The sequence below is a fragment of the Pristis pectinata genome, chromosome 7 (genome assembly GCF_009764475.1).
Source record: "Pristis pectinata isolate sPriPec2 chromosome 7, sPriPec2.1.pri, whole genome shotgun sequence".
Lineage (NCBI taxonomy): Eukaryota > Metazoa > Chordata > Chondrichthyes > Rhinopristiformes > Pristidae > Pristis > Pristis pectinata.
This window is the reverse complement of record NC_067411.1, coordinates 48,296,875-48,319,467: the sequence shown is the minus strand read 5'-3', so window position 1 is coordinate 48,319,467 and position 22,593 is coordinate 48,296,875. Positions and strand designations below refer to the sequence as shown.

The following is a 22,593-nucleotide window of genomic DNA, read 5'->3' as shown; positions in this document are numbered from 1 at the left end:
CCCAGGGCCTGACCAGGTGCATCCTAGAATAATATTGGAAGCAAGAGAAAAGATTGCTGTGGGCTTGGCAGACACTTTTGTATTTTTGTTAGCCACAGGTGAGGTACCGGAAGACTGGAGGATAGTTAACTTTGTGCCTGCCTTTATTTAAGAAGGGCAGCAGGGATAAGTCAGGGAACTACAGGCCAGTAAGACTTCCATCAATGGAAGGCTTCCAACCAGTGTTTTGTACAACTGCAATATGATGTCCCAATCCTTGTATTCAGTGCCACGGCTGATGAGGGCAAGCATGCTGGATGCCTTCCTCACCCCCCTGCCTTACCTGTGTTTCCATTTTCAGAGAACTATGTATGTGTACCTCAAGGTCTCTCTGATCAACAACACTCCCCAGGGCCCTGCCATTCACTGTGCATGTCCTACCTGGATTTAACTTCCCAAAATGCATCACTTCACACTTGTCCAAGTTGAATTCCATCATTCCCTTTCCCACTTTATCATATTCAAACTTTACACTGGTCATATCTACATTTTCAGATATAAAACACTTAAGAGGATTAAACTACATATTTTCTTTTACTTCCCGGTAAAGGATAACATGCAGGTTAATCTTTAAATGATGAACATTAACCAATACATTCTCTTATACTGACACAGACGCCTAATGAAGACAGTTGTACCCATTCCTCCCTGGATTTGTCAATTGGTTGAGTCAGATGATTGTTTATTTTCATATCTAAGTGACCAGGCAAAATAGCTTGATTCTGGGGCTCAATAAGAAACTTGAGCCATAATGTATCAGAATGTACTGATGCATTTAAACAATGAAACAGGATTTATTTTTGTACTGTATGGTATAAAGTAAATCTTTATTAGGTTGGCATGAAATGATGCAGGGAGAGCCCATCATTCCAAATGTAGCTCATCAGTTTTTTTACCTGGAGTTTTCATTTCAGTGAGGATGATGGCTTAAATTGAAACAGTTATACAACCCAATGAGGAGGTTTGATGGAACACTGAAAAAGCACTAAGAAACCCTGTTGCCTCAGTATAACACTTAGAAGCTTTTGGAGTGAAGGTTTCCTCTCTCTGACTGTTGTCAGTGTTATATAAGTGGACTTTAGAAAATTTGTTAGCTCACATCATAAATTTGAATGTTGGGCACAGTTTTCTGATTAACTCACAATGACCACCAGGAGGGGAAATGTTCTCTCTTGGGGGTGCTCCGAGAATTGAATTGAAAACAGCCTTTGGGACAGTGTGTTCATAGTTTCACTGGGTAGATGGCCATCCTTTATACGATCATTTAATGCTAATATTATCAATGTGGAAAAAATAAATAAAGAATGCCAGTCGACTTAGTTTCCACGTTTTTATTGAAATCAGATTGAAAATATGCTCTTAGTATGTATGTTTTATTCAAACTCAACATGATAAATTGTTTGATCTTGCTGCTTTTAAAGGCACCAGATGTGTCAGCATTTAACTCCATATTTTATGCTGGTAGTTCAAATATTTTTTTTACATTCTTAGCAGCAGCATGTGACCAAGAAAAGAGGCTGGCCAAAGGGTAAAAAGCGCAAAAAAAATGTACCAAATGGTCCCAAAGCTCCACTGACAGGCTACATGCGATTCTTGAATGAACGCCGTGAACAGTTACGGGCACAGCAACCAGATTTACCTTTTCCCGAAATAACCAAGACATTGGGCAGTGAATGGAGCAAACTCCCACCTGAAGACAAACAGGTTTGGTGACTTACAGTGTGTAATCTGTTTATTACAATTAATATTGGAAAACCGGTAAGGCATTGTGTCTCTGATTAATCTGAGCAAATTCTTTTGTTGAGGTAACTATGGGGGTTAATGAAGGTGGTGCAGCAGATAAATATATGTGCTGATAAATAGAAGTTTTCCTCCTATCTAACCTGTAAATCACCTACTTCTTTTGGCCTTTTGTTGGTATTCATTTCTTCGCTTTTTTGAAATTCATTTTCTCAGGATCTGAATGTCATTTGCACGACCAGCATTTATTGCCCTTTCCTATTTGCTTTTAAAAAGATGGGGGTAGGCTGCCGCCTTGAACCACTGCAGTCCTTTTGAGCAGGTGCTCCCACAGTGCTGTTGAATCGGGAGTTCCAAGATCAGGGCTAGTAATCCAGCAACAAAGGGTTGCTGTTTTATTTCCAAATTAGAATGGTGTGTGACTTGAAAGGGAATCTGCAGGTGGTGGTGTTCCCATGCAACTACTGACTTCAATGTAGCAGTATTCAAATTCCCTTTTCAGGGGCCATTTAAGAGCTGACCACATGGCATGGGTCTGGAGTCATATATAAGGCAGACTAGGTAAGGATGGCAGGTATGAGATGTACCCCAGGCTGCTGTGGGAGGCAAGGGAGGAGATTGCGGAGCCTCTGACGATGATCTTTGCATCATCGATGGAGACGGGAGAGGTTCCAGAAGATTGGAGAGTTGCGGATGTTGTTCCCTTATTCGAGAAAGGGAGTAGAGATAGCCCAGGAAATTATAGACCAGTGAGTCTTACCTCAGTGGTTGGTAAGCTGATGGAGAAGATCCTGAGAGGCAGGATTTATGAACATTTGGAGAGGTATAATATGATTAGGAATAGTCAGCATGGCTTTGTCAAGGGCAGGTTCTGTCTTATGAGCCTGATTGAATTTTTTGAGGATGTGACTAAACACATCGATGGAGGGAGAGCAGTAGATGTAGTGTATATGGATTTCAGCAAAGTGTTTGATAAGGTACCCCATGCAAGGCTTATTGAGAAAGTAAGGAGGCATGGGATCCAAGGGGACATTCCAATGTGGATCCAGAACTGGCTGGCCCACAGAAGGCAAAGAGTAGTTGTTGAAGGGTCGTATTCTGCATGGAGGTCAGTGACCAGTGGTGTACCTCAGGGATCTGTTCTGGGACCCTTACTCTTTGTGATTTTTATAAACGACCTGGATGAGGAAGTGGAGGGATGGGTTAGTAAGTTTGCAGATGACACAAAGGTTGGAGGTGTTGTGGATAGTACAGAGGCCTATCAGAGGTTAGAGTGGGACATAGATAGGATGCAAAGTTGGGCTGAGAAGTGGCAGATAGACTTCAACCCAGATAAGTGTGAAGTGGTTCATTTTGATAGGTCAAATATGATGGCAGAATATAATATTAATGGTAGGATTCTTGGCAGTGTGGAGGATCAGAGGGATCTTGGGGTCTGAGTCCATATGACGCTGAAAGCAGCTGCACAGGTTGACTCTGTGGTTAAGAAGGCATATGGTGTATTGTCCTTCATCAATCGTGGAATTGGATTTAAGAGCCGGGAGGTATTGTTGCAGCTATATAGGACCCTGGTCAGACCCCACTTGGAGTACTGTGCTCAGTTCTGGTCACCTCACTACAGGAAGGATGTGGAAGCCATAGAAAGGGTGCAGAGGAGATTTACAAGGATGCTACCTGGAATGTGGACCATGCCTTATGAAAGCAGGTTGAGGGAACTCGGCCTTTTCTCCTTGGAGCGACGGAGGATGAGGGGGGACCTGACAGAGGTATATGAGATGATGAGAGGCATTGATTGGGTAGATAGTCAGAGGCTTTTCCCCAGGGCTGAAATGGTGGCCACAAGAAGACATAGGTTTAAGGTGCTGGGGAGTAGATATAGAGGAGATGTCAGGGGTAAGTTTTTTACTCAGAGCGTGGTGAGTGCGTGGAATGGGCTGCTGGCAACAGTGGTGGAAGCGGATACGATAGGGTCTTCTAAGAGACTTTTGGATAGGTACGTGGAGCTGAGAAAAATAGAGCCTCGTAATTTCTAAGGTAGGAACATGTTCGGCACAGCTTTGTGGGCCGAAGGGCCTGAATTATGCTGTAAGTTTTCTATGTTTCTGTTTCCTCCCCTGATGGATATTATTGAACCAGTTTTATTACAATACAGTAGTTTTTGTACTAAACATTACTAAGACTAGTTATCATTTTTCTAAATTATTACCTATATTTAAATTCCATTGCTGCCGGATTTGAATTCGGCCCTGTGGAATGTTAGTTCAGGTATCTCAATGACTAGCCCTGTTAATTAGTTGCTCTACTAGCATTGCACGTGTCCAGGATTCTGTTGCTGCTCCTTTAAAACCCAGTTCCCACACTCCCTTTAAACTCTCCCATCAGGACCCCTGTTCCCGTGCCCCCTTTAAACAGAGTTTTCAAGTTTTTAAGTAATGCCAAATGTTATTGCTGCTTCTGAGATATTTAGGAACATTTTAGGGTGTTTAGAGCATTCAAGTATAGCAGTTCAACCTAAGTGTGACCACATCAGTCTTTTCTAATTTTCTGTACTGGCTGGTTTTGTCTACCCCATGTGATGCTTCTTTTAAATCTGAATAATACAACAATGCACAAGACCTCACTGAAGAAGAACCTTCCAGTAATTTTCTAGATATGCGCAGGGAGGAATGCTAAAGGTAATTAGTTACTGGGTTTGCTGCCGGTTGCAAAGTCTGAGCCATTTTAAGATGATTTATTTTTCTTGAATCTTAGTCTTTGTAGTCATATATCCTTTAAACCAACGAATTACTTACTTTTAATTCCCCCTACACCAGCTCCCCATATTTATTCTTAAGAATATGTATTATTCATTTTTAAGTGCTATCTTGATGAAGCTGAACGGGCGAAGCAACAGTATATAAAAGAACTGCAGGAGTATCAGCGAACTGAAGCTTACAAAATGAGCAAAATTGCCATCCAGGAAAAGAAGCTAAGAAAAGGTAGCCCTGCTCTTTCTTATCATTAATATAGCATACTAACAGCAAAATATTTGTTTAGTTTAAGAACTGGATTCTTAGTGGCAAATAAAAATAGATGTTTACCAATTTGTATCTTTTCATTGCACGTCAGATTGCAAAGAAAATAAAACTAAGGTACAGTAAGACACAGGTGGAAATTTTATGGATCAATGCTTTTCCAAGACTCTGTTTTTCTCAATTAATCATCATTTATGCTTTTCTTTAGAAACTGCCCATTCATTGTCAAATGGCATGCATACTGAGGTAAGAGCTTCTGGAATGTATCGGTATCAAAATAAATGTCACAGTTGGATTATTTTTGAAAAAGGGGTTCAGCTTTATCTAAAAGTATTTTTTATTATAATTGTGTATCTTGTTTGCATTAAAGTCTGCCTTCAGCTTTGCTAAATTATGCTACAACCAAGTTGCAATTTTAGCAGCTGTTTTCATGAAATGTACAATCATTGACAGTGCAATGTAGGAAAGAGACACCAGGTGGCTCTGTAACACAAGTTCGTTTTAGAGAGGAAGGGTCCAAACAGCCGCAAGTCTAGGTGTCTCAGTTAATATACAAAATTGTAATGTTTCATTTAGATTGTTCTGTGAGTCTATAAAGACTCACTTATTGACCATGAAGTAAACTGAAACAGCTGTAGTACATTGCTAATGCTTGTTCAGTTGAAGACTGCTTTTACCTGATGTTGTTGTACCAGAAGTATGTGAAAAATAATGCATAAAAATTCTGAAGGTGGTATAGGCTTCTGTATAGGCTTCTGTTTAGTTAATCTTGCTTAGCAGTATGAATCAGCAAAATCCAATACGTTTAAAAGGCATCTTTTTAAAAAGACTCTCATCTTTAATTCAGTTTACTATTTTATTTTCTCAGAAGAACAACGAGCAGCAAGGGAAAATGTCTATGTTTAATATTCCAATATTTACTGAAGAATTTCTTGATCATAATAAAGGTAGGGAATCAATAACATCAATAACAATTTTTAATCATGTGCACTTATCATTAAATACTTGGGTCCAAAACACCAACTTTGAATTTATATAGATTTGCTGATGTTGAAAAATGTAATGAAGTTTTGGGATAATGGGTAATGAGCTAAGGAACCAGGTCAAAAAGGGGCATTTTGAGGGTGGTTTTAAAGGAGTGGAAGTTGGAGAGTTGGAGGTTGAGGGATGGAATTGATGCAGAGTGGGATCTGATTGGCTGAACTGGCTGTGAATTATGGAGTGTAAGTGGGTGAAAGGCAGACATAGATATAGTATGGAGGAGATTAGAGATCTGGGATGTAGTGAGGCAATGGAAGGATTTCAACATGATTCAAATCCTAAGTGTAAGAGGACAGGGGAATTGTGAACAAACGTAAGTCAGCAAAGGCATTGCATGTGATTTTGTAGGTACAGGTCATTGTTTATCTCAGAATAGTGTCCTTGGGAATTGCATGAAACTGTATGACAAAGGACATGTCTGTAAGCTGTCCTTGATTATTTGGAAATTCAAAACAGCATGATCTACCTAGAGGCCTTGATATATCAAAAATTTATTGTTCCATTGGAGGACATTTCATAATGACTTTGAGGGTGCCATCAGTTGTTGAAAGTTCATCTGTTTAAATGAATAATAAACCAATTTACCAATGACAATTTAAATGCATTTATTAAATTGTGTGTTCCCTGAAAATTAATTGAGATGTTGTTATGACAAAACAGATGGGTCAAGTGGTTCTGGAAAGTTGTCAGTAATTAAGCATTACCATTGTACTGGAAATAGTTTATGAAGATCATTTGCATGAAATATGGAATGTAAAAAATTAATGTGCATAAGAGGATGTAAAACAAAGAAGCCACTGATGCGCATCTATCTTAAATCACACAGTGTTTATGGCAAAGTGAACAAAGGCTACTTAATATGCTGATCAAAACGACGAACTTTGGTATTGTATAATTAACAAAGGTATAAACAAGAAAGAAACCTATAACTATAATAACAACATTAAAAATGCTGATTGCATACATTATGCCCATTATCTGTTGTCTGAACTGAAAACTGAGGCAGCCTTTTAGCAGAATTGCAAGATAATTGGAGATGAAGGCAGATGATCTATACGCTGGGGATGGAAAATTAATGGATTGAATGGTCTGCAACTGATGAGTGATATTAAGGCTCTTCATGGTGATGGTAATGGCAACAAATGAAATAGAAAAACATGCGAATGGCTGAAATTATGCGAAAGAAAGTGCAAGGAAATGTAAACATGCTCATTGGAGAAAAATTAAAAGGGGAGAAAAGGTGGATTTGTAGAATGTCTGAACTAAATAAAAGGTCTGGGGGTTGCAAGAAGATGAAAACATTCCAGGCTAACAGCCTGGCTTAGAATCCCACAATCTCAGTGAGTTCTGATGAAGCAAGGCCACCTGCCATCACTGTCCAAACACTTGACAGGCTCATTCTGTATCACCAGTAAACCCCAGTAAGAGGGGCAAGCCTATTGCCTGTCACTAAATTCAAGTTCAGACTGAGCAGAGAGATGAATGTTTGTGTTGAGCCTGATTAGGAAAATGTGAAGAAGACTGTCATAAGAGTGGAAATGGGAGGATGTGGAAAATAACCCCCCTGAGATGCATTATGAATCACCTCATGTTCCCTTGCATATATCCATGCATTTTCCAATAATATTTGTTATGTAGAATTACATAATAATCTGTTCTTACACTTTTTAATCCAGTAATAATGCTTCCCATAGCTTTCTGATGCTTTTCCTATGTGAGTCAGCAAGAGACTGTCTAACTAGTTATGATCACAATGTCAAATAAAATGCACAATACTGAAAGTGCTAAATGAGACAAGCAGCAGCTGTAGAAAGTTCATGTTTCGCCCAATGACCTTTCATCAGAACTCCATGCTAAAAGATCCTTGATCTAAAAAAATTAACTTCTTCTTGCTCAAACTTGCAGACAGAGTGGAGGTATTTGGGAAAGTGTATTTTGTTCCAGTGTTTTTTGGGGCTCCTCAATATAAAGGAAACCACTCTATAAAGGAAACCACACTTGAAAAGCAAATGAAATTTACTGAATCTTTTTCTTAATTGTTTTACAGCTCGAGAAGCAGAGTTGAGAAAGTTACGAAAGACTAACATTGAATATGAAGAACAGAATGCAGTCTTGCAGAAGCACATTGATAACATGAGAAGTGCTAAAGAGAAACTGGAGGAGGAGCTGGCTGAAGAACAGAGCCAAAATGCAAATCTACACAAGCATCTTGACAATTTACGGCAAATGTTAACAACTAGTTTCACTGACGTCTCGCTGCCAGGTCAGAAAAATATGTTGTTATAGCCAGACAACTTATCCAGCCACCACACATTTTACAGCCTATCAGAAAATGTCTGGGAGCTGGAAACTACGTGACCTCATTGGATGTATTAGTTGGTTTAGTACAGTGTATGGCTGGAAATACAGATGCCAGTTTCAGGAACAGAAAACCTCTTATTTTTTAATTAAGGGCCAAAATCATTGCACAGAATTTCATTCATGTGGCTAATAGTAAAATAAATCAAACTTACACAGGAGAGGATTTTTTTAAACCATCTATGATTTGTGTGGGGTGATCCCATAACAGTTTAGTACTTTGAAAGAAATGTATCCATTACTTTAATGTTAAAGTACTGAGATTTAAGCACTTTCTTGTATAACACAATCATCCAGCATTACAGATGTGTTCACAATAAATTTTAATGTAAACATTTTCTGCTTTAGCTCTTGATGTGGAATATTTCTTTTAGATATAGCATTGAATTTTCCATTTATTTCCATAATGTAGAATTAATAAGCTAATTGTAATTGATAAGAAGTGAATGGTTGATAGTAAACTAGGCTAAGCTATTGTTAAACACAAAACAGTGAAATATTGTAAAAGGTATTTGGTATAATACAAAACCATACTTCACTACAAAAGGCAGAAACTCCACTTGTGTAGTCAACAAAGAGAATGTTTCAAATCATAGAACTTTACCACGTGAGGACCTTTGATATTGTAGATAAAAGAGGAAGTAAAGGAATGGTTTACTTATGCTTCTCTATATTTTCCAGATTTGAAAGCTTAATTATGAAAGTAAAGGAATATCTTGCAAGTATGTTGCTACTCTTGTGAAACACCAAGAATGTTTAATTCAATAGCATCTTTAACCAATAGCCTCTCAAGGCACTTTAATGGAACATAATCTGGCAAAACTTGATAGATACAAAGAGTAGGAAAGGTGCCTAAAAATCTACTGGAAGAGACGTTTTAAAAACTGTCTTAAAACAACAGGGTGAAGAGGCAAAAAATGAAGAGGAGTGAATCCCTGAGCACAGGGCCTAGTAGGTTGAAGACACGTCCATTAGCGAAGAGAGTGTGTGATGCCAGAGTTACAGAAGCATTGATTTTTCTTCCTGTTGGGTTGGTGGAACGTTGATAGACTTGAGCACAGATATGAAGAATTTAAAATTGAAGTGTTGGATGGGGATCCTATGTAGGTTGTGAGCTCTGGTGTGGTGGATGACCAAGGCTTCATCCAGTTGAGGATGAGCTGAAATTTACAGAGGATGAAAGATGTGTGTCTGGCCAGGAGAGCACTACAATATTATATTTGGGAAAGAACAAAGGCACAGGTGAGGGTTTTGACAGTAGATCACATGTGGTGGATGTACAAAGGTGCTGTTATAGAGGATATGGGAATACGATCCATTCATAAGGTTTTGCTCAATTCCAGATCACATAGATTGTGAACAATTAGGTTTAGATCGAGACAAAAAAGGAATGGTGTCTTGTTGCAAGGAACCTGAGTCTAGTGGGAGCCAAAAACAATGGGGACAAATCTTCCACAACCATGAGTTTGATGGTTGTCTCGGTTCAGGACCATGCTGTCTTTTCCAGCCTGATCAAGGGGCACTGTCTTCTGCTGGGACCATGGTTACTAGCACATCAGCCAGGTGCAGGGCAGCATGGTACTTTTCCGATGCCAGTATCCAGCTACAGTGACAAGAATGCCATTGGCAGTGGTGAGGTTTTAAATCACTGCCTGCAGACAGCAATTTAAGTTCAATGTATGTGACTCTCAAGTATTTGCAATTACTCAGGGCCTGTTAAAATTTATATCCAAAAAATTACATTTTTTAAAGAAAGTTTTAATTAAATGAGTAAATGTGCAAACAGTTAAACCAATTAAAATATTTAAGCTAATTTAATTAGATCAAAAAAAATCATTCCTTGCCTTTCTCCAGGCAGCTGATTTCTGCCATTAATTTCGATGGACTTACTGTATTTATGCCAAGGCAATCTGGCATGGCTTCAGTGAGTAGATTTCCAAGCCCGAGACCTGGGATATCAGCAGATGTCTCCGCTCCTTCATTGGACCTGATGAGGATCTCAGGAGAATATTTTGCTGGTTGCCTTCAATCTTAATGTTCCTAATGAAGGAAATTTTGGTTTAACGGAGTAAATGTCAGATGAGCAGTGAATGTATTAATAAAGCAAGTTATCAATGCACATGAAACCAGAGCAAAATTGCTTTTATAGCAGTTAAATCTGTGGCAGTGACAATTTTCCTGTATTGAACACAAGAAATAGAAGCAGGAGAGAACACTTGGCTCTTCATGCCTGCTCAGCCGTTCCATAAATCATGACCTGTCTTTCACTCCCTGTATTTAACTCTTCCTGCAACTCTTGATTATCCTTACAGGTTGTGAACAGCTTCGTCCCAGCAATGATTCCCCCGGGAACTCCAGTAGTCACAACCTCCCTTCCCAAAAATGACACATAATCCTGTACTTTTTTTTTGTCCATTAACCAATTTCAGTCTGTGTGAGAGCTATACTGGCATGGATGGAGGATTGGTTAATGGACAAAAAAAATCACATGTGCTCTCTCCAGTGCCTTATCAATGTCTTTGTGAAAGTTTGAAAGTCTACACACAACACATCCAATGGTTTGCTCTTTCTCAAAAAACTCTTAATAGATTTTTGAAACATGATTACCCTCTCGTTAATCCATGTTGACTCTACTCAGTCCTTTCTTTCTTTTTCAATCTTTTTATTAAATTTCAAATTAATAAACATAACAATAGTAATTATACACATGATACAAAGAGATCAGGATTACAATAATAACAGTTAACATATACAGATACAAGGAGTAAGATATGTAATCTGAATTTCCCAATCTCTTGATATTTAAACATGAGAAAGATTTAAAAAGAAATTTGATTATATGAAAAAAACACCAAAATTAAAAAAAAGTAACAAAACAAAAAAAAGTAATAATAAACAAAAACTAAACAAGAACTAAACAAAAGCTGGGCTGTAGTATTTCTTCGGTTAAAAGCATTATTATGTTATTAACTCCTCTATATTGGAATAGAAAGTTATTGAAAGGGATTCGGAAAAGGTCAATTTACATCATATGAAAATGCTGGATAAATGGGCTCCAAGTTTCTTCATATTTCTCAAAGGATCCATAGTACCGTTCCTTTTTTCTAAGTTTAAACATGTTATAGTTTGGGAAAACCATTGGAACGCAGTAGGAGGTTTAGGACCTTTCCATTTAAATAGAATGGATCTCCTGGCTATTAATGTAACAAATGCAATCATATGACAAGCTGAAGCAGATAAATGGCCAGAATCCATCATTGGTAACCCAAAAATTGCAGTAATAGGATGATGTTGTAAATCAATACTCAATACCACTGAAATAATATCAAAAATGTCTTTCCAATATTTTTCCAAAAGAGGGCAGGACCAAAACATATGTGTCAGGGAAACCACCTCAGAATTACATCTGTCACAGATAGGATTACCCAGTCCTATTATTGCTGTACAAGTGCCCTGTTACCACTCCCTGAATAGGTTCTAGTATTTTCCCCACTGTGGATGTCAGGCTGTTTATTTTTCTCTTATTCTTTTCTTGAACAGTGGGGTTACATTTGCTGCCTTCCATTCTAGAACCTATGCAATTTTGGAGGATGACAATCACTGTATCCACTACCTCCATTACCACCTCTTTCAGACCATTAAAATGCAGGTAATTGGGACTATCTTATGGTCCCATTAATTTCTGCAATACTTTTAAATTAATGCCAAGAAGCCAAATTTCTCACCAATGCTCTGTAGACTTGGAAATATTGAAGCTGGCTGTGCTGTCATTTAAGAACTTGAGTTTGAAAAATGGGGAATGTTACTTCCCAAGGTTAAGGAGTTCTTGCAGAGATCAGTAACAGCTGCACACACATTCAATGAGAGATGCTCTTAGCAATTCAGATCTATTTCTTAATATAATGCTGTTGACTTAGAAATGTCACGAACCAGCAACAAAAGAAACACACTGAGCATGATTTAGTGTTAAAAACTATTTTATTAATTACTACTTATGATAATACGTAAAATAAAAGTAAAAATGTTAGTATGTTAGATTTCAAAATTGTTAAACCTCGAACGTTAACCCCAAAACTAAACTCGTCATGTGTGTGTGTGTGGCAAAGTCCCAAACTCCAAGTTCCAGAATGGTTCTTAAAGTTCAGTTCCGCAAGCCATAAGGTGAAACGTGAGCAAGGGCTTCTTCAACAACCACCGTTGTCTGAAGATAAGACGTAGACGTAGAGAAACATAGAGAGAGTAAATACGAAATCCAAATGTTCCAGGATGGAACCCAAACGACACTTCAGTGTTTACTCGGTAGTGACTTCCTCACCCCGAAAAGCATCCGAATCGTGGTCGTCCACACACAAATACCTGTTTCCTTCTACAGGTCAGCAACAAAGTGAACTCCACCGGATTACTTCCAACTTCCATACATGGATTTCAATGGCAAACACAGTTATTGTTTCTCATCCATCGATAGAGAAAACAAGCAGGCTGGTGTCTCTCTCCCTTCTCTCTCTCTCTCTCTCTCTCTCTCTCTCTCTCTCTCTCTCCTTCTCCTTCTGACTTCTTCAACAACGTCATTACGTCCTTTATCTTCTATTGACGTAAGCACGCCCCACACACACATACACACACACTCTCTATCTTAAAGGGACTTTCACTGAGTTCGTAACAGAAAGCAGCCTGATCCTTTGTGAGATATGATCATCTCCATTAAATTCAAGATGACGTGCTTTTAATGACTTGAAAACCTGTCTTTATAAGAATTATATCAATTAACTGAAATTAAAAATCTATAAGAATAAATAGTTGAAATAAAGAAAAAGGGAGCAGGGGTGGGCCATTGACTCTTCAGGTCTATCCCAGCATTCAACAAAATTATGGCCAATCATTCATTCAGTTTAATTATTTCTCAAGGCTTTTCAAATTGTAGTTTTCATCATCAGTCAAGAAAGCAATATATTAATAGATATAATTTCTAACTGAGGATAGACACAGAATAACTTAAAACAGTTATTCATTCTCTTAGTTTGTTATTTGCAGACTTAAAATAAGGTGGTGAATTTTTAATAACTCCAGTGGAAGATGCGAGAAGGAAAGAAATTAACAATAATTCTCTTTTGATCACTGCAGAATTTGCTTGGGTAGAATTTTCCTTCAGCAATCTTCAGGTTTTACAATAGGTCTTTTTAGAAATGAAAAAGTGATAGTTTAATTATCTGAAGAGTCAGAAATTCAGCGCAGTTTTTGAGACAATTTTAGCTGAATTAGTGCCTCAATAGTTTAACTAGCAAAAATGTAGGCAAGCTTTTTTCACTGAGTTGCTCTCCTTTTTCAGTTTCTCTGTTTTGTCATTAATGTTAAAAATAACTTGATGAACAAATTGCCTAGTTCTCCAAATTTAATCTTATTTAATATTGTGTTTTGGATCAAGAGCAATTCATAACATTCCTATTGAGTTTGAAGATAAATCACAAATCTAGAGGTGAGATTGGTACATTTTTCATTTTTCAGTTTTACTCCAACAGCATACAAAGACAATAGAAAGAAGCCCAAAAAGACAATATGGCAGTAAGAAATTTCTAAACAACGCCTATGTTCCCAGTAGAGGTTGTTAAAAGTAAATTGGCAGAGTGAAGAAGGGGAATGGGTCACTAAAGTCATATGGTGGTAGGACTTTAACAGGCAACAAATATCTGTATTCACAATGGAGAAAGAGGGCAAAATACCACCTATATAAGGGAACCTAAATGCAAAGGGAGGCCTGGTGCATTTAATTTAAGTTTTTTTTAATTTAAAAAAAAGTAATGCAAATAATGAGGTTTAAGATAATGCCGGAAATCCTCAACAGGCCAGGCTGCATCTGTGGAAAGAGAAACAGCTAACATTTCAGGTTGAAGACCCTTTGTTGGGGGTTTAGATATTCAAGTCTCCAGAATCAAAGATGGTTTAGATTGAGAATTTGGAAGAAAAGGTGATGATATTGCAGATGCATTAACTGTGTTTTAAAGTTGATATGCTTCCCAGTTATTTAAGAGAATAGAGATGCTGAGTAACCAGGATGTGTCAGTTTAAGAGAGTGCTAGAATTGAACATTAGTGAGAGAGTGACTCAACACTTGGACAAGTTTGAATTACTCAAAGAATATGGATTTATAAAGGACAGATCAGATCTGACAAGTCCAGAATTTTTGAAGAAGTAGTTTGTGTAATGGAAATGAGAGTGTTTTTTTTTATTTCTGGGATCTGGGCAATGCTAGGAAGGCCAACTTTTATTGCTCATTCTTAATTGTCTTTGAGAAGGTGGTGATAAGTTGTATTCTTTAACTTCTGCGGTCCTTTAGGTGAAGATAGTTCCCCAATTCTGCTGGATAGGGAGTCCCAGCGTTGATACCCAATGATGTGTAAGAACAGTTCTAAGTAGGTGGTGTGTAACCTTGAGGTGCTGCCTTTGTCCTTGGAAGAAGAGATGGCAGGTTTCAAAAGGGCTTTCAGAGAAGTCTGAGCATGTACCTACGTGGCATTGTGTAGTTAGTATGCACTGGAACTAATGTATGTCAGTGATGGAAGGGTGTCAATCAAGCAGGCTGCTTTGTCCTATATGGTGTATGGTACACTCACCCAGTCAAGAGGGTATTTTATCATGCTCCTGACTTGTGCCTTGTAGATGGTGGAAAGGCCTTGGGGTGTCAGGAGGTGATCACTTGCCATGTGGTTGGTTCAGTTGTGCTTTTGGTCAATGTTGACTCACAGGATATTGCTGGTGGTACGTAGACATGGCAGTGACATTCAATAGTATTATCAAGAGTACTTGGCTACAATTTGGGCAATTTTTAGGTGGATGCCATTGTTATAACTGTATTGGAAAAGGTTGGCTAGAGGTACAGCTAATTCTGAAAGCCAGGTCTTCAGTACTACAGCTGGAGTATTTCTGATCCTGTAGATTTTGCTATATCCAGTGCCCTCAGCCATTTCTCAATATCACGTGGAGTGAATGGAATTGGCTGGAGACTGGTTTCTTGGTAGGAATCTAGGGAAGATGATGATCATCTATTCAGCACTTCTGGCTGAGCATGGTTGTAAATGCTTCAGTCTTGTGTTGAGCACTCATGTTCTGGGCCCCATTATATTGAGGATAGGGATGTTTTTAAGTGAAGGGCCTCGACCCGAAATGTCGACTGTCCATTTCCCTCCACAGATGCTGGCTGATTCACTGAGTTCCTCCGGCATTTTGTTTTTTTTTTATCCTTTACACTTTTTGAATCAGGGTTGATCCCTTGGCTTGATAGTAATGGTAAAGGAAGGGATATCCTGGACCATGAGGTTACAGCTGGAGATGCTGTACATTTCTGCTGCCACTGATGGTTGACTGTACCTCATGATGCCTGGTTTTGATACACACTAGGTGAGTGGTGGAATCTGGGGGAAATTGATGGGAACGTGGAAGAGGGTAGTGAATAAAATGTGGTTAGTGTAGGATTGGGGCAGACGGGTACTTGATGGTCGACATGGACTTGATGGACTGAAGAGCCTGCTTGCTTGCTGTATGTCTCTGTCTGATCTCCTACTTGCATCTTCAGGCAGATCACTAGTGATTAACAAAGATTCATCACTGTCTCTTAGCCATACCATCATCACTTGTGTCATTCAGTCTTTCTTGGTCTCCACCCTATCACAAACATTCTCTGATTCCATTCCTCCCCTTTCGCTGAAACCTGTTAGATTCTTAAATTTTCTTTCTTCTGATGAATCACATTTTGCCCATGACTCTCATTTGAATTTGCTTTCCCTTGATCAGATAGATTACGTTAATAAACAGAATCTATTAAAGACATATCATCAGTGTACATCACAAATAATTTTCAGCAAATGCATTGTATATTAAGCATTTGTCAAATACTGCTATTATAATCTTGTGAGTGCTTTGGTTTTTACAGAATGTGATCATCAACTTAATTTTCAAACCAATTGTTAAATGCTGAAATGTTACTGATGAGAAAAGATACATATACAGGAAGGCTGGAAAATCGCTGAGAAAAATGTATAGATACAGCTATATCAAATATATATTGTTTTTCAGGAAACTAAAGTGGGAATTGTTTGCTTTTCTATTAAAATACAGCAGGACATAACTTGTTCTTTTCTCACTCCTCAGGAAGTGGAGAAAGTGTGACAGTTGACACGGTTGATTCCTATATGACAAAACTGCATAGTATCATAGACAATGACCCTCAGCAGAATGAAAAGCTTGTGAAGAAGGTGCAAGAGATAGTCAGCAGTCTAGACAACAGGTAAATATATGAAGGCATGAAAAGTAAATCATATTGATTGCTGCTCATGTTTGTACAATTTAGAGGACTGCCAACCATGCAAGAAGTAACTTTTTTTTACGTTTTATTTAACAAAGTTTTTTTTAAATGTTAAATTCCATGCTGCTTTTAGTTTTAGACACTGCTAATATGTTTTCATTTTCTGCTAACTCACTTTTTAGCATTATGAATGAGAAATTTACAAAGAAAGTTCTTGCCTATTTTTGATCCTTCTAAAGCTACGTAACACCCTCTTCAGAGTTCAATGCTGCAGTAGATAAGCCCAAGGGAAATGTCAATCCCCATAAACCTTTTTGTATCACTTTTAGAAAACATATGAGATCTCTGTAAATTTTAAATTTAATAATTACCACATTCCTATTGGGAATACTGTATAGGGTATTTGAAATAACTTCTTTGTTCAGAATAAGGTATAATGCTTCTGCCATTACTGTTCATATAATATTTAAATGCTCATTATAGGAGAGAAATTCTTTCTAAGTAATGAAGTACTAAAACAAAAATTATCTGCACAATAGTCTTAAATGTGGAGGTGCAACTGTTGACAGAATAACATAGTGGAAAATATGCTAGATTATATAATTTTTGTAAAAACTCACCTTACCATGAACTTATTTAATGTGGCTCTTAACTCTCTCTCATTCTCAGTTAATAGCCAGGATCTAAATGAATGTTTTCAGTTCTGTTTTTGTTTTGTGTTATGATCTATTGTTGCAAAAAAAAGTATAAAAACAAGGTTTTGATGTTACCTTAAAAATTAATTTTGAGGGAAGCTGTGTAGCTCATCTAGCTCGTCCTGCACTTGAGAACATTTGATAACCACACCATAACAATAACATTTAGCACTATGGTTAGATTGACAGTTACAGTGTTGCAAATATTAGTTGATCCTGACTAAGCCTTTTTCCTCCTTGTAATTCTATCTGCTTTCCTACAATTAAAAATTGCATTTGGTTAACTCTTTCATTCTATTTCACTTTGTATTGTGTCTGTCAATATGAATTTTCCTGAGAACAGTAAAAGATAATTGTTTTATCTAACATAATAGATCACTGGGGTTTTATTCCACCCTTAGAAATTGCCAATAATTAAAAGAACCTTGATATAAATCAGTTTGACTTTTGATTTAGTTTTTGTCGTATGTTAATGAACTGTTCAATTTGTATTTTCTTGTTTTAGTGATGGACCTTAAAACACCAGGAATTTCATCAAAGAATAAGGTTCGCTGATCTCCACGTTATCTGGAATCCCAAGTTCCTTTAGTTTTTTAAACTTTATAGAGTTTGCTGTAACTCCGTGAAGAAGGTAGAGCTGTTGTTTTGGAGTAGGGTCCAATTATACAGACTTACAGTTCTACATTATTCAAGGTTAAAGCAAGCTGATGCTAATGGAAAAACAGACTACACACAAAATGCTTTTCAGAAAAAAGCTAGAGGCTTAATTAAAAGAAGCAAATAGGACTATTTGTTGAAATTACTGAAAATAATTAATTGTTACATATAGAACTCTTTTTGTCAACTATGGCATCATGCGGGTTGTGACCTCCGAGTTGATTTTCTAGTTTTTATTAACTTTTATAATTAGTATGTCTTTGTGCATGCACACTCTATAGATTTAGAAACTACATTGTAAAGTTTACTGCCATTTTGTTATGATTAAATTATGTTTGTATTAACATTTTGTAGACAAATGTGAAATAATATGCTAGTAAAGGAAGCTACAGAGTCTGGTTTGAAAGCAACCATGAAGGGAGGGATGTAGGCAGTGCCATTTCCACTTCAATGTAGTCATGCTTGCAGCCAATAAATATAAGCTAATGATGAGTTAACTTCTTGGAGTCAGCTTCAGAGAAAAAATCTGGTAAGATGAAATTCATCACAAACTCATTTCTTTAAATTTAAGAGCTATGCGGGGTCATTTTCTTTCAAGATTCAAGCATAAGATATAAGTTTTTGGTGAAAATGTTTTTCTTTAATAAACTAGAGTTAGTTTTCTTCATGGTGTACAATAGCAGGTGTTTTTATGTTTGGAGATTATGTTTAGATAGCTTCATATTTTAGATTACTTTGTGAAGTGATATATAGAGCTCTGGTAACACTATAAAGTATGAAGTTGCACCTGGTGTGGTATATCAATGTTATTGGCACTCTGCTATATTAAAATAATAAGAAATGTATCTTAGTTTAACAGAATACTTTTAACTATACTGAGGTCATTAGCACAGTGCAGTAATAAGTCCCAAATCAGCAGGATGCTCTTTTTTTTACAAAAAAGTACTACCATGTATACTCATGTAAGGTGGGCTTATTATTTCACTGTTTCAAGGATGTAATGTTACTTAAATTATATTCTTTAAACTGGTACATTTGGAGTGATTGTGAAATAGAGAGAGGGCAGAATTCAAAAGAATGTATGTTTCTATCTGAATCTTTGAGATTTGTTTAAAGCTACTGTCAGCGAGCGAAGTGTAGATAGTGCAGTACTTGGGAATGTTAGCTGAAAGGAAGAAGTCTGCAGCAAATTGCCAAACGTCTCGGAGGTATTTGCAACTTGGATGACAAATCACCATGAAAAGAGCTGAAGCTATTATGTATGTCAGAGTTTGGTCCGATGGATCAAGGTTACATTTTGGTAAAGTACTGCTACCATTTATTAACATATGCGGTATCCCATTGAAGCTTCATTTGCATTTCTCCTGGAGTATATACTTCATCAACATTTTTTTTAGAAAAGCTGTATGGATTTCAAATAATAGTACTGTGGATTTTTTTTCATCCACGTTATTTCCTAGGCCAAGGACACTGAGGCCAGTTTTAAGGCTGCTTATTTTATTTCATTCAGATTCACCAATGAGCAAAGACCAGGGATCAGATGTAAGAACTTCCTACTGCTTTGGTGGTGAAAAGCAATAGGATCCCATAGAGGAGGGTGGAAAACAGTAATGTTTCTTGTCATTGTCCAGTTAGCAGAACCCTGGGAGAAAATCAGAACCACCTTCTATGCATGACCTCCGGACATGGGAAAATAGGGAATTCATTCTTTAGGAAAGTCACACTTGAAAGAATGTTCTTAAATGTGGCAATCAGATTCTAACAAAAACTTCTCCTTGTGTAATGATCTTCACAGCCCTTGTGGAGTAAAAATCGCACAAATATTATCTTATTGGACTTTTTCCAATGAATGGGTGATTGCAAATTGGGCAGTTTCTTAACATGAATAATTGAAAGAAATCTTTGGATTCATGGAGCAAAATATTTCTTCTATCTGGGAGTGTAGACTGGAATTACCCATTGGCATAGGTCTGGTATAAAGTGGGTAGCGTGAGGTATTACCAGTGTATCGTTGTGGAACATTAAGGCTGAGTGAAAGTAGAACAAAGAGCTCTTGTATAAAGGGAGTATACAGGGAAGATAGCAAATTATTTTGGTTATTTCACTATTTTCTTTTATCTATCCTTGTAGAATGTTAGTATTAAATTGTTATTGACACTACATTTTACTGCTCCAGAGCACATTTGCAATTTGGATTCATTTATGTAGCTGCAAAGTTTCACCATTTGGATTATACAGTACTGCCATGAACAGTTTAAAATGATATCACACAGATTATAGGAAGACAGGAGACCTTGCAACATTTTGCTTCTCTTAGTGCTTGCTTCTAATACCAATTCTATTACCTACATCTTTGTGTTTTTTTTAAATTAAATGCAATTGTTATTTCCATTTAAGTGATATTGCCTGCTTCACAATTCACTTTATAAAATAAGTAATTTTCAAGTTTTGTTAAAAACATTTTTTTTACCAATCATCATTTTGAAACTTTGAAAGATTTTAAAAATCGATATTTGGTCTCCAGGAGAAGGTGACAATTTTGGAATTATAACTAATCAGGTTCATATAGTCTGCAAACTTTGTTCTCCCTTTCCATGGTCAATATCTTATTAATATGGTATTTATGGCTGTATGCATCATTCCAACTGATGCACTAGTCATTGTCAACATCACTTCAGCCTTTTATATTAAATTACCTACTTCTTGCTGGCAACCAGAATTACAATTGCCTGTTATGGCTTTTCACATATATTTAAAAATCTGCTTTTGTGTTCCCCGTTTATTTTGTGAAATAAATTTTCCTCTTTATACTTGGGTATAAAGCATCATCTGTGTAATGCATAGGAAAAAAATGGGTGGTTAGTAGTGTGTAAGCAGCCCCATAAAACTTTTTTTGTTAATAGTAAATAGAAAATAAGATGGGCGAGATTGCAGTTTGTGAACTACACTTTCCAAGGTGTTCTATCCAGATAATAATTTAGGCCCAAGTGTAGAAAAAGAAATTGTGCCCCTTCCTGTTTGGGCTTTTCCTACAGTAAACTATCTACCCCATTCACTGTCCGATCTCCCTCTCCCTGTGTTATCTATCTTTTGTCATTAGTTTTGTATCCTAATGCTCCAAGTCTTGTGTTATTGGCAATCTTCACATCTTTCTTGTCTCTATTTCCAAGTCATTTGGATCCATGCAGCTTCAAACCTTGTGTTGATTTAATTGGATAATGGTTCATACATTGTGATGAAAATGTTTTGATGCATCTAGATTACAGGATAAGAGCGTAGAGGCTGCTACAAGGTTGCATTATTTTTACACTGCTGTATATGCTGTAGTATGTAAATGACAAGAGGAAGCCTTAGCTACATAGCAAAAAAAATAGTTTGTGATGACAGTGTAATCTTTGGGATCAGTTGTATAATCTCAAAGATTCGTTATTTTATGTTTTTAATCAGTTTTGTGATTTGATATACTGTTCAAATTGTATTGCATTAGATTAATTCCATTTAAGTAATTTCATTTCCTTCATCAAATTTCCTATTCAAATTAACCTGTTTTTATCTGCAAACTTTGTATATTACTTTTATTATGTAGTTCAGTTTGTTGATAAAATGTAGCAATTGGTTATATAACATGCAATAAACATCTGATATTGTTTTGTCTCATTAGTCTAATTGCATATTTTTTTTAAAGGAACTTTTGATAAGCTAAACACCATAACCATGGGGCAAAACACTAAGAGTTCTAACAAATATTGAAAGAACTAAATATCTGTTAGGTCAGCTCATAAAATCACAACATAGAATATCTAATCTAATTTCATTTGGTTTGATTTACTTAGAGTTGACTTTTCACAATTGAGGTAGTAAAGCTTGGAGAACTGCTTTTGCTCTGTGTTCAGTATTCTTTGGGTTTTTTTTTCTAAGTGACTTTATGTTTAAAGTTCTGTATCATTCTATAGAAATATAGAGAGCTACTGCTTGGAAATAGGCCCTTCAGCCTAGTGAGTCCGTGCAAGCCATCAACCACTCATTTACACTAATCCTAATCCTGCAGTAATCCCTTTTTGTTTTACTTTCTTCCCATTGCTATCAATTCCCCCACCACCCCTCCCCCTTCCCATTCAAAGATTCTACCACTCACCTACAAAATGGGGGGCAATTTACCGTGGCCAACTAGCCTGTCAACCTGCGTGTCTTTGGGATGTGGGAGGAGACCAGAGCACCTGGAGGAAACCCACACAGTCACAGGGAGCTCCACACAGACAGCACCTGAGATCAGGATTATCAAAATGGTTGTAGTTATCAGCCTTGAATGATTTCCCAACAATCTTGTAAACATTGTGAATTACAAAAAATTACATTTTAATTTCATTTAAACACAGTTAATTCTTGGAAAGTGGCCATTGTACCTCATACCTTCATTAACTCATTAAATGAAAAGAACAAAAGCATTTTAAAGTTAATGTAAATGGATAGATGAGTATTTAATGGGGATTCTGTATATATCTTCAAGTGTCTCTCTGGCATATGGGAGAGAGAAAAATCTGGTTCAATCCAGGGACTGCAGAGCTAGCATCCCAGCTGGGACAAACAGTACAACAATCAAATCGTTCTTCCACTGGAAAAGATGAAGAATAACTGCGGCTTTTCCTTCTGATCACTTATTGACCTATGCCAGAAAAGAAAGGGAGATTTGGGTTGAATTTTGAACCTGTTTAAACTTAATTCGGATGAGGAATGCACGCCTCAGCAAAGTGAT

The 22,593-nt window shown here is 37.1% G+C and overlaps 1 protein-coding gene across 1 annotated transcript in view; it reads left to right on the top strand.

The window, feature by feature from the left end:
- Positions 1-21,487, top strand: part of LOC127572450 (SWI/SNF-related matrix-associated actin-dependent regulator of chromatin subfamily E member 1-related-like) — a 35,155-nt gene extending 13,668 nt beyond the window's left edge. Inside the window, exons 4-10 of the mRNA XM_052019726.1 lie at positions 1,531-1,743; positions 4,637-4,757; positions 5,002-5,039; positions 5,662-5,740; positions 7,882-8,097; positions 16,335-16,470; positions 17,689-21,487. Of these exons, the coding sequence (XP_051875686.1) occupies positions 1,531-1,743; positions 4,637-4,757; positions 5,002-5,039; positions 5,662-5,740; positions 7,882-8,097; positions 16,335-16,470; positions 17,689-17,701 (816 nt within the window). The 3' untranslated portion in view covers positions 17,702-21,487. The remainder of the gene's footprint in view (positions 1-1,530; positions 1,744-4,636; positions 4,758-5,001; positions 5,040-5,661; positions 5,741-7,881; positions 8,098-16,334; positions 16,471-17,688) is intronic.
- The last annotated feature ends 1,106 nt before the right edge of the window (positions 21,488-22,593 follow it).